Raw genomic sequence first — 17,208 nt, forward strand, 5'->3', positions numbered from 1 at the left:
TGCCCGTGTGTAAAAACCGCTCCAGGCTCGGCTATAATTAAATGCTGTTACATGGACAAGAACTTATCATGGGCAACTGTGCTACGATGACAAAACGTTGCCATATGTGGAGTTTTTTTTAACACTTGTTATTTGCTTTAACATTTTTTAGATGAAACGGAAAATGCGTTGCAAGTCGTCCAGTTTTATATTGCAGGAAAGGAACAATATTTGTTAATTGACACTTCAGAATAAATGGTTCTTATGTCCTGGACAAAGACTGGTGCTCCAGATTCGTGAAATATAGCTCCTCAGACTAAAATGCGCATTTTTCTCCAATCTGTTCATATAATTTGAAAATACTAACGAGTAATCCCGTGTTGAATTCATAAAAAATCTTCCGTCTTATAAATGAATAGCGTTTTGTTTTAATTAATTTTAAACACTGTATTCTACAATCCATTGCTACTTTAAGTTCGTTAACCAATTACTTAAAATTGAATTGTGTTAACAGGTATAATGAAGGTCTGACGCATCCGACTAAACCTCAAATTAGCCAGTAGTTAACATACTGCGCCACGCAAATGGAGCTGCAGTTGTTATTACCAATTTGGAGACTGCTATGAAAGTAACAATGAGGAGGTACAATGATATATGTGAAAAAAGTAGTCTTAAGAGGTGCAGAGTTGAATGTGGTGTCCAAGAGTTCACAACTAATTCGCATTAAAAGACGAAATTCATAAAGGTTTCTATTTTATCGTCCTGGAGGCAGAACGAGACATGTGGATATTTTTAGTTATAAAACCTTAAGTATATGTTCCCAACGCCTATCACGACTTTCTATTCTGTATTCATTCTGAATCATTCACCATCCAGAGCTTTCATGATTGCAAATGTGCCTGTTTTCAAATGGAAATAAGACACAAACTGATTATGTGTACTGAATCCGAATCAGCCGTGGCAGTCTTCTGAAACCCCGCACTGAAAAGAAGCTGGCTGAAGACCTGTGCAACCCGGCCTTCTTATCTGAGTGGGGTCGATCTATTTTCCAACTTTTGCCATTTGTGAGTGTCTCTGCTAGATAATTACATTGCCATTGTAAATTGCCCAAACAGAATCTAGAGAGTCGTGCTCTTCCACGTCTGGGTCTTGCTACTGATTTTTCCAACAATGGCTTCAATGACTTGCATAGAAACGCCTTATTGAAGTGAACAAATGGGAGCGACATGTCTCCGCGGGAGGAAAAAAATGAGAAATCATGAGTTTTGAGTTGTTTGTCACTGCTGCAATCATTACACAAATTTAACTACCATTGATTGTACTCGAACATTTCATCTGCTGATGGACTTATGGTGCAGGATCAGAGAAATAGCTCGGTACTGTTTAAAGACTGTATAGGCCAGTTGCTGTTACTTACACTTGCACAGTTGGGCTATCGAAGAAATAAACGATTTCACAGCAGTTCAACATTCTTGTATTAATAAGGCGAATTACCCAACCACTGAGATTATTTGTGAATTTCCAATATAAGATTATTAATGTTAGAACGTTAATATGAAATCCAATTAATGTCTGTCCCTAGATATCTGCAGAAGACCTGATTTAAAAGCAATTTCCCGTGTTTGTCTATTAATCGCCCTGTAAATGACGAATATACAGACTAAAGAATAAACTTTCATCGGTTTGTCTGTGTTTTGAAATGTACAAGCAGGAAGTCTAACTTTCATTAATTTTTATAGCATTTCTTTCCAAAACCGTTATCTTTATTATAGGCAAGTGTACATTTATAGGATGATAAAGAGTAGTTATGACTCGCAACATTTGCTAGCATAGCCATGCAATTTTCTTTGAAAATATTCTTGACAAAGCTATGTGTTAAAGAGGATATGTTATGACGATACAGCAGGAATTTCGTCAGGAATCGTTGTAACAAATACATTCCGTCCGAAAGTGTCACTCCCAATATTTGTAGCTGAGGTGCTTAACTTCGTTGACGTTCTCGTTTCGTAATTTAAATGGGACGCAAATGATTTGAAAAGAAACACAGATGGTAAGGCGTCTTCTGCTATAGGAGACACTTAACATAAATGAGCAATAACAGATATGAACGGGATTACTATAACCGAATCCTCCATCTAGTTGATCGTTGAGCCTTGGGTAAGCACGAGGAGATTTCTAATATTAAATTCATACACACGTGTCTACGAAAACCACTTCTACAGCGTAGTTTGCCTCCAAACAAAATCTGTTACCAGATCATACTACATACAAGCAAACTAGGTTCTCTCAAGTCTGTTTTCATACAATCTTGTAGGTTATCAATTTTAAACAGTTTCGTTTCCAGTCCATACGGGAACACTTGCTCGAAGGCAGTTTTAAAAATCGTATCTCCGCTGTAAAGCTTGGAGAACTAGTTATTTCACCTTGCTCCGCTTAGAACAAAACAGCAATGGAATAAATAATCTTAGAATTATAGTCAGAGCTTTTCTGTTGAATGAATAGATTAGAGTTCACAAATGTCAAGATTTATGTTCATTTCTATTCACATAAGACCTTATCACTATGAAGTTAACTACTTTTTAAACTCTTTTGCTACATGTTCTTAACGAAATCTCGTTAGCACTTAAATTTCATCTTCTGCATGGCCGGCTATTCCGATTTTCGTCAGAATAGAGTTTTACTGCAACCTTTATTATAAATGTAAACGTAAAAGAATTATTTGTAGAATAACTATCATAATATCTTATTTTAAATCAAGCGATTATACAGAATTACACTCCTCCGAATGAAACTTTATATAATACCTTTGGAGTACACAATATCTACACGGTTTTTTAAAAAAAAATCAAATCTCAGTACAGTTCGAATGTTATAATTAATGGGATTAGATGAAACTAAAAACCATAGCATGTTTGAAATTGCTAGATAATCTCCATCTACATAAATGTGTGTAATGTACGGCATTACCTGTCGCAAACACGGCTCGGCTTGGCATGCGGGGGACAAACAAGTGGCCTACCTATCTGATTTCGAAATTCCATTTGAAATGTTATTCAATCGACAATGATTATACTGCTGGGAGCACAATTGTTGTTTTGAACACCTTAAAATGCAATCATTCTTTGCCAGACTGATTTATTATTTCAATAATTATTGTAATCTAAGAATTTTCATGATTTCAAGTAAAAATATTCTCTGTCGTGTTTTTGTTACGGAAGCAATTTAAATTTACAATTTAAGGAAGTTTGGATATGCGTTTCCGCAATAAATCGAATATATTGGATATCTTTTGTATTTCAAATAAGCGAAAAGAAAACAATGCCCATGTTTCACAATCTGGGAGAGTGTCGGTTGACCATGATGACGGATAATAATTTTCTTTCTGAATCCATGGTAATTCGCTCAGTAACAAACGAAAAGCGCTACATCACTTCAGAGCATTCCTTTGGAAATAAAATAAACTGCAAGAAAAAATTATGATCGCAAAGAAAGCATCCGAATTACAAAATTGAATTTGAAAGCATTGTATTGTTTAAATCTGTATTTGCGAGAAAATGGATACCGCCGGAAAATGAAGTTTAAAAGGTGTATCTTCATCATTTGGTTCTGCAAATGAATTATGCTTCGACTGAACACCGTTATACTGCAGTTTTGTGCCTCCATTTCAATGTTCTATTTGTACATAGGAAAGAAAACAGAGTATTCAAACTGCATTTTTTTCGCATTTGTTTTCAAAATCATCGGATCTCCTTTCTAAAAGTTCTCTATACTATTGTACCGTGTATTGTTTTACTTCATATCTTCTACACAGGTAATTGTCAGTGATAGATCATACAATTTTAAAACAACAATTGCATTGGGTAAGTATTTTCATCACGTCAATAAATAGAAGATGTTTTGGAGTACATCAGCGAACCGCAGCAAATGTACTGCCTGTCTAAGAACGCCATTAATTGACTTAAGTTAAAGTATAATTCAGAGCGTTTTGTAGAACGTTTGGAAGTACAAGTACTCATCAGAATATAAATTCATACTTGAAAGCGTGTCAATACCATTCCTATCTTCAGTAGTACCACTCTTTCACTAAAGAAATCCATTCGGCCAACTCCAAAGCATTCTCAAGTATCTATTTTCGGACTGAAGCGATGACAAATAATTCTGGAAACATACAGATTTAGCTCCAAATCTAAGTTATACAGCACTGAACTACACAACATTAATGATCGCTTATCACCATCTGACAACTTACCTCTAGTATTTTTCATTAGTCTTTGCGTTGAAAGGGGGTTCACGTATCACCACGCAGTTTAACTGCCTGATCTTAACAAAACAAAAACAAATTAATACTTCTAATGCTAGTTCTTTCATTTGTTATAAATAAGTGCAAATTTGAAGCGCTGTAGTCCGATACTTCCCAGGAACACGACATGCATTAACTAAAATTGTTTGGCACACCTTTTTAACAAACACCGACGCGCTGACCTGCCTGATAGCCTCAATTTCCCGAAATCATTCCACAGCACCCAGACAACTGAAAATCTTTAAACAAGCCATGGCCTTAATTTAAACAGCTCTCAGATCATTGCATCTTTATGTATGGATCGGCATGCAACGGTTAGTGCCAAATAGGACGAAAAATTGATAACATTTTAACTAACTATATACCTATGGGTTACACACAGAAATATTCATCAAAATGTTGTCTCAACCTTTTCTCGCAGTGTTTCCTGAGAGTGGAGTATTTAACGTTCACCCCTTAACTCTTCTGCTTGTGAGTATCATCTGCTAGAAGGCCTAGGCCTGAATGATCTCACAGTTCTACATACCGCTCAACAAAATCATGCCGCTTGTGTTTGGCCCTCCGTAGAACTCATTGACAGCAGATCTTGGAATTATTTCGTAGTGTACAATTCAAACGAGTTTCCACTTTTCTTTCAGCATGATAAAAATATGACAATGTAAGGGCCAGTTTAAAGGACACTTAACAAGCTTTGAGGTTGCTGGTGTGCAAATTTGAAAGGCCATAACCTTAGCCGTGATGATTACGCTTATTTCAATCAGACTAACAGCAGACATTTTAATTCTAAACAATCATCGCGAAAAGAAATGCATATGTTCAAGAAATGAGTCATAATGCGCTTCGCCAAATCTAATCCTTTAAATGTTGCGTCTTCCTTTGATGAAAAGGTGATCATTTGCATTGTTTTTTTTTGTGTAAATATCGATCAGCACTGCTGTCTGTCATTGAAACAACTCCTGGTTTGCTATAAAATTCGATCCCTGGTGTTTGTTAATAATCAAACATGAAACGACCCACGTCATGAGCAGAGAGTTTATCTTTTGTGCGAAAGTGGATCTGACCTTTTAACACCGGGCAAACTCCACGCCGCCACAGGCAGAAACATCAAACATAGTTTCCAATTCCAAGTGGTGGGCTACATTAGCCACTTCCTTACTGTGGTCTGTCAGTGGACTCGCTCATTTAGACTAATCGCTATATTTCCAAACCCGATACAGAAAATTATGAAAATATTGTGTATTCAGGTATAAGAAGGCTGACTGACGAAATCAGTTGCCCAAATTCTTGCTGAGAATAAATCCCAGCACTGCCACCACATCTGAATACAATAATGACAGGGGCGCTGATCACTGGATCGTGTAATCTGAACAGATTTCATTCTCATCGAAATGCACGCAAATCGTCTCGATTTTTGCGAGCTCATTTTTAAATCGACAGAAGCTGGCCGTACGACACGTAGATGGCTGCCTTTTACCCACAGCAAACAACTGAGATTTCCTTAATGCCAAAACAAACAGTGTCTTCCATGCAGAAATTATACTTGATCGTCCTAATTGAAATGCACTTTGGCCTCATTAACTACTTTAACTTTAATTCACTCTGTGGAATTAATTCAAAATAAATATCTGTAAAGCGCTCAAAGTGTTTAAATCATCACTGTTCTATTCTGGAGTTTACGGTCAATCCACAAACTGAACTTTCTAACGTTTGACATTTGTGGACTTTGAACTATTGGTTATCATCAGCGCTAGCAACAGACCAGATTATTCCGTCTGTGTTTAGAATGTGGGGCTATAATTAATTTACAACAGTAGTAATGCTCACGACAAAGTATATAAACCGGAGTCAAATATTTTTCTTAGTAAAGTTGCACGCAGGCCTCTGCATACGAAAAGTGAAGTGCAACATAGAACATGGCGAGGCAATATCATAAGTCTTTCTTTATACTTTTAGTTAATGTTAAATCAAATATACCATCGGATTCAGCAGCATTCATCTAGATACAGAAGTTAAGCTTTAAGTTACCTACCCTCCCTTTACAGAAATCCCAGGAAAATCAGGGGAGATTTCGCAGATTACCTGCTGGGCTGACTAGAACATATTATCTATTACCTCTTTGCTCAATTTATGTAACTGAAACTATACAATCGCTAGAAATACAGCGCGATGAATTCTAATTGCGCGGTACGTTTAGGCAAATTGTATTATTAAGAAGTAAGGGAAAGGTACAATGATCTTCAATAAAACATTTGTGGTTTTGCGGTTTAGGGATTCATAATTTATTAGAAGCTCTCGGAACTATATTTATACCAGTTATCTATTTTAAGTTACAACAAAAACGACTTTCATACGCCGGCAATAACGAACAAACTATCAAATACTGTACACGCTGAGTCCATCATGAAAACAGTTTTTACAGCATAATATACAAATTCCTAAAAACTATAAATTCGGCCCAGGCATGTGCATTTTACAGAAATATACACCTAAGTTTTATAGTAAAAACTAAGAAAATGCCGAGTCGTGTTAAATAAACCTATTTCTTTTCTTCCCGAGGAAAGAATATTACTGGGTGTCATATTTTTGTTAACACTATTATATTGCGAAAGCGTCATTCTTTCGGAACCCCTCAAAAAAAAGTTATGTTTCCAGATCTTATGTGTGGACAGATCTGTGCCGCATCAGGTTCAGCCTATCTTTGTATATGGAGCAACCGCTTTCGCTGTGATATTATAAGTCCAGCGAGCAATGTGTGCATTTCAAGTCTACAAAACAAAATTAATTTACAGCGTTTTGCCATCACTTCAGCCGGAGCCTCCTTCTATATTGATGCACATCTACGCAAATTAGTAACCGGGACACTTTACCAAAATACAGCAGATATGAATCAATACAACCTGGTGTTAAAACACAAGCCAAGTGAATCATTCACCAGGTCCTACCATACAGTAAAGTAGAGCATGACATGGCTGTACCATAATCAGAGCTAGAAGAGTTTAGGTGAGACAAGCTAGTGACGTGGCTTTGGATAGACGATGGACTTCCTGAGGTTTGTCCTAATTCCGATGTCTGGCCTGTGTTATTAGCTTGCTGGCTTGGGCCGTGAGCCGTGCCATTGGTAGCCACTGTGATTGATGTGTTGGTGGATTGCTGTTGTTGGGTCTGCATGGTGGTGGTTGGGGCATTGCCACCCCCTTGACATGGTTTGCCATCTTTAACCAGGACGGGCACAGCCACTCTTCTAGGAGATTGTTGCTGCTGTTGGCAAGTGCTGTTGTCCTGCTGCATGTGCTGCTGAGCCGCCTTGTCTTTCGCTTGCCGCTTCATCTTATAGCGGTGGTTCTGGAACCAGATCTTCACCTGAGTTGGCGTGAGATGGATCATGCTGGCTAAATGTTCCCTTTCAGGGGCTGAGAGGTATTTTTGCTGCTTGAAGCGCCTCTCTAACTCATAAACCTGGGCTTGCGAGAAAAGCACTCTGCGTTTTCTCCTTGGTGTACTTTGAAGTGGGGCCATGGGTTTGCCAACGTCTCCAAGAGAACCCAATGCGCCCATGCCCCCCATGTTCATTCCTGAGGATGGGGCCATGAAACGGGAAACTAGAGTGGGAATTAAACAGGATAAATTCAGACAAAGGCGTTTGAAAAGGAGTATTTATGCAAATTTAATATTATCAAAACAATATATGTCTTCATTCCAGCACATTTTCGACAAAGTAGGCGAAACGCGTAGCGCTGTTCCATAAAACCACCAATTAAGTAAACATTTTAAAATTTTCTTATCATAATTTTTGAATGCTTAACTTCCATTTAGAACTTTTAAATGAAATAGTTTGCTATTCTATGTTTGCAATAGAATAGGAATATCGGACGGTTTTAAAAACTCGATATTACAAAAATTGCCCAATTGATAAAGTTTTTTTATGTTTGGCAGACATTTTTACCGAAATGCTGCAACTGTGCAAAAATGTATATCTTAAGTTTGTGTATTTACCATTTTAAAAATTAAGTAACATTTATACAACTTTGGGAAAGTGCACTGGATTTCTTTAAACATTTCTCAATAAAGATAACATCATTATTTAAGTAGCACTGGGAAAATATTCCTCCATTTTATTTCGCACAATGCTGATGCGTTGCTTAGTCATTAAATACTTTAGCCTGCCTTATTAATACAATATTATAAAAATTAATTTAAAGAATTGTTACGAGAAACTCTACAGTTGTAGGATTATTTCAGCTGCCTATGTATTTACACCAAAAATATTGCTACAAAAGGCATGTGAAGTAAAACTGCACCAAGGTAACTGTTGTTCCATGTATCAAAACATTTACGTTTAACCTCATTAATGTAAGATTAAAACCCGCAAAACTCATGATTTTGAAATACTGATCTCTGAACAACATTTTCATAAAATGGGCACGCTTGCAATCTTTTGCGGGTTGCATTTTAACTGATCTGTTTATTAGAAACCAATTATTCCACTTACTTGATGAAAAGCGTGGATCGGGATTTGTCCCGTACCAGCCTGTCGCACTTGCACTGTTTCTCATGGCATCTTGGTAAGCAGGGAGCTCGCCCATATTGCCAATATTGCTAATATTGCCGTTGCAGTAGCTTCCCATAGCAGCATGTGAAAGCTGGGGGACCCCGTGTGACATGTGGTAGGTCGCCGCAGGCACCGACGTATTATGTCCGATAGGGTGTTGCTGCATGCCCGGCTGGGAGACCTGTGGCTGCCGGTAACTTGTCAAGTGAGCTCCGAGGTTACCCGCTGCGTCCATGCCAACTTTCTTGTAGCTCTCCTCGATGGGGCTCAAAATATCTGAAACTGAGAAGGGCGTAGTATGCTTGGGGCTCATCGACATGGTTCAGCAGCGAAGTAGGCAAATTTGTTGAACGGATAAACAGTGTTATGTTAGCGCCGATCTTGTGGACGTACACGTAAGAGAATGATTGAAGTCCGCCTTAATTGTATTAAGTCGAGGCTATAGACCTGCGAGCGCCTAGCTTTTGTTTGTTGTAGCCAGGCGCCAGGTTTTAGACAGACAGGAGAGGCGGGGCATGAGCGCAAACGAGCAAACAATAGAGCTCAACATCTTGCTAAGATAATTAGGTAACATGCTGATGGCAAGGTAAATACTTTTGAGCTTACCTTGCCAACATATTTTACTTTTAGTGAAATATTAAATAACATAGCATTTGAGGGCTTCCGTTATCTATAAAGGATGCAGACTGACATTTCATTGCATTCTTAATGGTTATGTTTAACGCCGAATTTTGATGTCATTGATAAAGCTTGAGGATAATTGCATTTTTAGATCGTGTTTTCAGTCTGGCTACATTGTACTAAAGCAATGTAAAAGTGACTTGCTACCTTAGAATAACTAAATATCTTTAGGTAGAGTGGCAGCATAAATGCTTGCTCGCTTTGTGACTCTACTCGATATTAATGCATAAGCATCGTTTTGCTTCAATTCAGGGCTCTTATTCAGCAGCCAAGAAGTCTTTCAGGAGAAAGAAGGCTCCCGCATGAGTTAACATCGTTCAAGTGTAAACCTCTGCCCTGATTGTATTTCACATCTCACGGAGAGGCGAGATTTCTACAAGATAGAATGTTAAGAGTCTTATTCTCGAAGCCGCAAGTCGATGTCCCTTGCAGCGCCGCAGCATCTATTTACCGTTTCCATCCCTCTGATATGTGGTAATATTTAAAATGTACCTAAAGATGCAAATTGCACGATTTGAAAATTTTCGTTTGACGCAAGATAACTTGTAGCAAATCACCAAAAGCATTCTGACTGGCGTCTATATAATCCTTGGAAACTGTTATCGACACTTAGATAAGAGATATTCCGGTCAGAATTCAGATTGACACTAAGTTTACAAGTGTTACTTATAGTACGTTCGTTTAACCCGTGGCTTGTAAATCGCCATTGTAGAACTGAGAAATATTAAGGTATTTGAGAGCAATTTTTGAACAGTTTGCAATAATACACGAAGAGGTATATCTCTGTTCTTGGTGTGCTCTATTGGTTCGTATGTTAATGATGATTCCTACCTCTTGCTAGTCACTTGCAGCTCCTCAAATACTTTACAATTTGCTATTTCAAATATGATCGTACTATTTATCACAATCACATTTCTTATATAGCTAGTTTCAAACAAATAAGCGCTATTTTATGAATTAATTAGTTTTAAGGCAGTCTTTGTTCACTTTATAACCGCAACCATATGAAGGACCATTGTCTGTGGGAAGATGACTGTCAGAGAATGGACACAATTTTGTGTCTGATACAAGTTTAAAACTCTCTAACGTACACATTTTTTTAGTTGTTGGATGATATATTTGGTTGTTGTGAATCAACCTTCGAATTGACAACAGCAATTCATTGAAATACTGCGCTAAATCTCCCATTTTAACGTAACGATTGGGTGGTGATTCTGTTAAAGATTGCATTACATGCGGCATATTTTCAATTACTTGATAATTCACATGATTTGAAATTGATTCTTTATTTGCCAATATTAACACACATTACTGCTTCAAGTACTGAAATATTTATTTGTTCTTCCACAAAATAACGCGCGCGATCTTACCCTATTATTGACCCTATTCTTTTCCGGGCGGTTATGTATTAACCAAGAAGGTATGATATGCAATGTGCAGGCTCATAAAATCCTTTTTAGAATGGTGCAGTCCTTTCTGTAGTTATGCGTACTTCATGAAGGGCTGCATCGAGATTGTTCAATAGCTTCTGACCTTACACAATCTAGTTGATAACACTCGAGATGCCGTGCTAGGCTAGATAATATTGTCAATCAAATGGTCCTAAACTTAATATGAACGGCCCCTCTAAGGCGAGGATGTTTTATTGATGGGTGGGACAAGTCGGAAACAAGCTTGTTTGCATCATGCTACTTTTAAAGAATAGATTAACCTAATTTTGAACAGACATTCGCACGCACAAGAAATATATATTTATTTGGCATAACCGTATTTCGAATGAAAAAGTTTAGTTTAGCTCGCCTCTCTATAGTCCCACCTTGAGAATTAGTACTTCATAAAGTATAGTCATTTGAAAAGGACTTGAACATTTTTTTCTAGTAATATTGTGGTATGAAATTTAAAGAATATAGCATTTTAATCGTTTTAACTGAATGGCATTGCATTCTCTGTTTCATCCAGCATTAAGCGATCGACACAATAGTCAGATGCACAGAAGCGAAACCCTTTAATTGCCTTTTTAAATGTAATTAGTGTTATTATGGTGAAAATCATAATAGCGATATAGCAGCGTGTTACGCTAATTTAGGATTTCTGATAAATGAAACATCCAGTGAGCTGCTGTTAATCGCTGAACTATGTGTTGATGCACTGTATGAAAGGCTCCCCCCCCCCCCACCCCACTCTGATCACAACAGGCTGAGTACCGGACAGAAGAATTCATAATGTTTTAAAAGTTCAAGATAAGTGCATTGACTGGAGATGTTCAATTATATATTTGAAAACAGTCGTAACTGTATTTTCAGATTTTTTCTCTCTCTCAACGTCTGTATTGTATTCGTATAAATGTGATTTTTCATCGGTGTAAAATATAAACAAAGTAGCAATTTATATTTATCAAATTACATTTAAGAACACATTCAAATGTGGTTTATTTGAAATCTGTTATTTCATGTAAGAGAGATCAAGGTCGCAATTCATGTTATATAAATGTCTATGTTTATAAACAAATTAACAATGTCCCCCAGATCATCTGAATGTCATAATTCTAACCTTCTCACCAGAGCAGATATACGCACGTATGAAATAAATTATACCATTGTGGATAACTAAAGAAACACAATAATTTCGAAATAAATCAAGCAATATAAGTCATTGAATCAGGTTAATGATGTAATACAGGCTGAAACACTGAAGTGCCTAACTATAAACATTGGAATTTCGTGTCTGCCCTAGAACTAAATTCGAGTCCAGATACCATCATCCGGATTTAATAAATGACGTTAAACGTGGTTTGCATTTTTTTAGAAGTGTATGCACCATCATATTTTAACATTGGTACTTGCTAGCTGTCACACTTGATTTTACCAGCATCCTAATAAAGTATCGATTCTCAACTCAACTGTAAGCGCACATTGATACTGAACATATGGGTGTACTTTAAAGCGTTACCCAGAAGTTCGTAACTATTAGCGCAGATATATATGGAACCACAAGGGAAAGTTGTTTTGATTGTAATGCATACTCGCAACAATTATACATCCTGCACTTGCTCGATGATTAACTCAAGAAAGTAACATCAACAAACAACTGAATTAATTAGCAGAACGCGAAGCCAATAGATACTATACACGACAGCATAGGGCGCTTCCAAATCACAGCACGTTCTACTTCGCGACTTTGTAATTCTCAGCAGCCCAGCAACAATTAGCAACACGGCAGTAGGTCGATAGCAAGTGAGGTATCTCTTTGAGAAATCCCATTTAATAGAAACTGAACGCGAACAGCGGCCTCTGTTGATGGTTTCTACGTACAATTTATTTAGCGAAAAGTGTACGATGTGAGTCCAATTCCATATGTCTCCATTTCCAAATTTTATCTGGAGATGTAATTCAGACTTCTTTCGGTAACAAGAATAGATGAGAGGGTGTTCTGCGGAACCTTCGCTATAGAAAAAAGAATACAGTTGTGATCTGGCTGAAGATTCTTCTTCAGTCTAGCTTACTGTTTCTTTGAACCCGATTCAACGCCAGAATGTTACCAATAGATAACTCCGATTTTATTTCCGAAAGAACGGCGGGATTTTGCTGTACTGACTACAAGTGTACAACAGTTTGTCAAACCACATTGCACGACAGCTGATGCCCACGTTTTGCGGTTTGTTTCTCATAGACAATTTGAACATTCCTATTGGAAATGTACAAAGTGGAGCTTTTCAGGAAATGTACTGCTACATTTAGTATTTAAAGCATTCAGTTTATGTCATGGGTTAATCTGATTTGAATTACATCTTTTAATTGCCTTGAAGTACTCAGTAAAGCTCAACCTCTTTCGATTGTTTATAATATTTTCAAGAAAAGTTAACTCAGTACAGCATTGTGGGAAGTTAAGGTAAAATAAGTCATGCATTTATGATATTTAATCCATGGTTAGGTCAGAAGATTCCAATTTCTCTTCTAAACATTCTCTCATAAATAGAATGTAATATGCTTGAGGTAATGGCGCATGTTTCATATCAATAGTCCAAAAACATCTTGATTTTGGGTCGTTATCGGCACAGAAACCGGGAAATGGAGATGACACAGGTAATACTGTCGGTGCAATTTATCTGGAATTTCAAAAGATCCTCCATCAGATGTCCACAGTAGACGAGTGAATAAAGTTAGAGAATATGGAATGAGGGAACAAGTGACAGAATGGATTGCTAGCCGGCTTCAAGATAGGAAGCAGGGAATGAGAGCAAAGTCTAGTTATTCAGTGCCAGAAGGTCCCACAAGGATCAGTACTCGAACTATTGCTGTTTATAAATTACATTAATGAGTTAAACTTTGCAAACCAATTTAGGCATGTAAATAATTTTTCAATTCGCAAATAGCACCAAATATAGTGGAAGGACGTCGATACAGTGTGGAGCTGGAGGAACACAGTAGATCAGGCAGCATCAAAGGAGCAGGACAGTCGACGTTTCGGGTCTAGAGCCTTCATTGGGTCTGGGGAGGGGAAGGGAGTTGGGAAATAAATAGAGGAAAGAGCGCTGGAGCTGGGAGAAAGAAGGTGGGATGGTAATACATGAATTTGCAAGTAGGGATAATGGGGATTGGTCAGTGGGAAAGCTGGCGCCGATAGGTGGGAAAGGAGAAGGGCATGGTGGAGAGATAATCAATACTGAGAAGTGTTGCATCATATTATTGGAGAACATTTAACAAGTTTGACGAATGAGAAAATAATCTTGTAAATAACATTCCACACAGGCAAAGGCGGGGGCGGGGGAGCATATTTTAACAGGAATACAAAGACAACTTACTATTTGGAAGGTGCAAGTCTGAATAGGGTAACACAGGCAAGTGGTTCTAATTTAGTTTGGGAACATTCTACGTCAGAATGTTGCCAATAGATAACTCCGATTTTACTTCCTAAAGAACGGCGGGGTTTTGCTGACTACAAGTGCACAGCAGTTTGTTAAACCATATTGCACGGCAGTCGGTGCCCACGTTTTGCAATTTGTTTCTCAGATACAGTTTGAACATTCATACTGGAAATGTACAAAGTGGCGTTTTCCAGGAAAAGTACTGCCACATTTAGTATTAAAAGCATTCAGTTCATGTCATGGGTCAATCTAATTTGAATTGCATCTTTCAGATTGCCTTGAAGCACACAGTAAAGTTCACGTTCTTTAGATTGTTTGTAATGCTTTCAAGAAAACTTAACTCACACAACATTGTGGAAAGCTACGGTAAATCAAGCTATACGTTTATAACATTTAATCTATGGTTAAGTGAGAAGATTCCAATTTCTCTTATAAAACATTCTCTCATAAACAGAATGTGATATGTAGCAGTTGGACCGAAAGGTCTGCTTTCATGCTGCACGACTCTATGACCGTATGAGAGATTAAAAAGAACTGCAGATGCTCTTATCTATGGTTCTATGACCTGAAACGTTAATTCTGTCTCTAGTTTTACAGATGGTGCTTGACCTGTTGACTATTTCCAGTTTTTTCTGTTATGATTCCAAACAGGTTTTTACTGAATTTACTTCATTAGAACAAGACGATTTCAAAGTGTTTGCATTCGCTGTGATTTAATGATTAACAGCTTCACGTTAAAAATACGTAATGATAGTACACAATAGAAAATACAAAAGGGTGAAACACAACACAATTACATTCTGCCGATCAGGGCGGCAGCAGTGGCAATTAAGCCTTCAGCACACACACTGGAGATAGTAGGAACTGCCAATGCTGGAGTCTGAGATAACAAGGTGTAGAGCTGGATGAACACAGCAGGCCAAGCAGCATCAGAGGAGCAGGAAAGCTGACTTTTCGGGTCTGGACCCTTCTTCAAAAATGGGGGAGGGGAAGAGGACTCTGAAGTAAATAGTGAGGGGGGGGTAGGCGATGATGGTAGGTGGATAGAGAAGCACACAGGTGGAGAGAAGACGGACAGGTCAAGGAGGCAGTGTTGGAGCCAGTAAAGGTGTGTGTAGGTAGGGAGTTGGGATGGGGCGCTGGTCAGCTAGGTGTGAGGGGTGGGTAGGTGGATGGAAGACGGACAGGTTAAGGAGGCGGAGATGAGGCTAGTAGATAGGAAGTGGGATGGGGTGTTAGTGAGGTGGGAGGAGCAGATAGGTGGGAGAGAAGGCGGACAGGTTAAGGAGGCGGGGACGAGCTGGGCTGTCCTTGGGATGAGGTCGGGGGTGGGGAGAATTTGAAGCTTGTGAAGCCAACTTTCAAACACTGGATACGGGTTATTGCTGATAGTTGCAATCACGGCAAGGTTAAAATCTGGTCGTTTCAGATAATATTGTGGAATGTATTTTGACATTTTAATGAAAACATTTGCGATATTTCAACATAGGAGTTAAAGTTCATTTGACTACCTAATGTTCTTACTGTTCAGAGACCAGAAAATTTTTGAGATCAGTGCTGTCTTTCAGGTCCACACTAGGCAAACAATATTTTTATTGCATTATTTTATTTAAAAGGGTGCAAATTGGAAAAAGATAAACAAATATCGTATGCACTGGTAAATACAAGCTTTTATTTTGCAAAGAAATTCAAACATCATGACCAACCCTTCACATCATGCCCATGGGCGGAAGTACACAGCCAACGACCATGGCTATGTTGACCACTTACTGGATTGGAGATTTTTTAGATTAGATTTTGTCACGTGTACTCAACTACAAAAGTACAGGACTGTAGTGAAAAGTGTGTAGAGTCGCCATACTCCGGTGCCCTCCTAGAATGCAATAGTTAGAATTACAATCAAGAGCTGAAATTACAGAAACAGAAACAAAAGGAAATGTCCACTCCATTCTCGGTGCCGCCGCCACAACCAGACTTTTTCAGGCTCACCAATGCCGGACTCACTAATGCCGGGGTACCGCCACTGCCGCTTCATCACCGCCGATGCCACCATGTCAAGTCCTGCACCTCGCTGCCACCTTCGCCATTCTCTGTAGCCATCACTCACTGTTGTGCTCACCTCGCTGGTGCTGTTACCATCTTGGAATCAACTGAAGTATCAGAGTCCACAATCTTCCTGAATAAATGCAAAAGTGTAACCCTTTGAACCAGCACTGGCATCAGAGCCGCCATCGATGGCTTTCTAATTATTGCAAATTATTTGTCTTTTAATTGAATACTAAGTCTCGTTAAACAATTCCTAAGTAAATCCAGTTTGAAAGTGGGGTAATTTGCCCCAATTCCGTCATTCAGAGCTTACTTAACATATTTTTATGAGCAAGAAAATGTTCTACAAATAAAGGAACATTAGTCAGATGCATGATCGTCCTTTCTCCTAGAGTCAAGGTGATTTGTTCAATTCAAATATCGCAAAGAACTGCGGAGATTCGGGAGTCCAGCTATGTTTATAGCATTTTTGATGGATGACAGTTTTTTTTAAATTCACCTTTGAGAAATGGTAAGTTAGATATTTCGAAATGGTTTCGATATTGGTTGCAATTGTAAGAAAAAAACATTTTCTCTTGGGAAAGATAATGCAACAACAGACTGTTGAGATTGGCTTGTATTTGCCCTTCCGCCTAGAAAATGATTCTTCTTAGAATATACGACATAGGAACAGACCAAAATAATTTCTGTTGGTAACTGAACTCCAATCAAGCCAAACAGTAATTTAAACACTTTTATGCTGAATAATTCACAAGTTGGAGGTTTATTTTCTGAATATTTTATTTTTAG

At 38.1% G+C, this 17,208-nt stretch overlaps 1 protein-coding gene across 1 annotated transcript; it reads right to left on the bottom strand.

Moving 5' to 3' along the window:
* Positions 1 to 6,551: 6,551 nt before the first annotated feature.
* Positions 6,552 to 9,246, bottom strand: nkx2.1 (NK2 homeobox 1). Its single transcript, XM_048538064.1, has 2 exons — positions 8,769 to 9,246; positions 6,552 to 7,878 (listed from the first exon to the last, which is right to left on the bottom strand). The coding sequence occupies exons 1-2, from the start codon at positions 9,145 to 9,147 to the stop codon at positions 7,208 to 7,210; spliced, it is 1,050 nt and encodes a 349-aa protein (XP_048394021.1). The 5' UTR covers positions 9,148 to 9,246; the 3' UTR covers positions 6,552 to 7,207.
* Between the last annotated feature and the right edge of the window lie 7,962 nt (positions 9,247 to 17,208).

The sequence above is a fragment of the Stegostoma tigrinum genome, chromosome 10, assembly GCF_030684315.1.
Source record: "Stegostoma tigrinum isolate sSteTig4 chromosome 10, sSteTig4.hap1, whole genome shotgun sequence".
Lineage (NCBI taxonomy): Eukaryota > Metazoa > Chordata > Chondrichthyes > Orectolobiformes > Stegostomatidae > Stegostoma > Stegostoma tigrinum.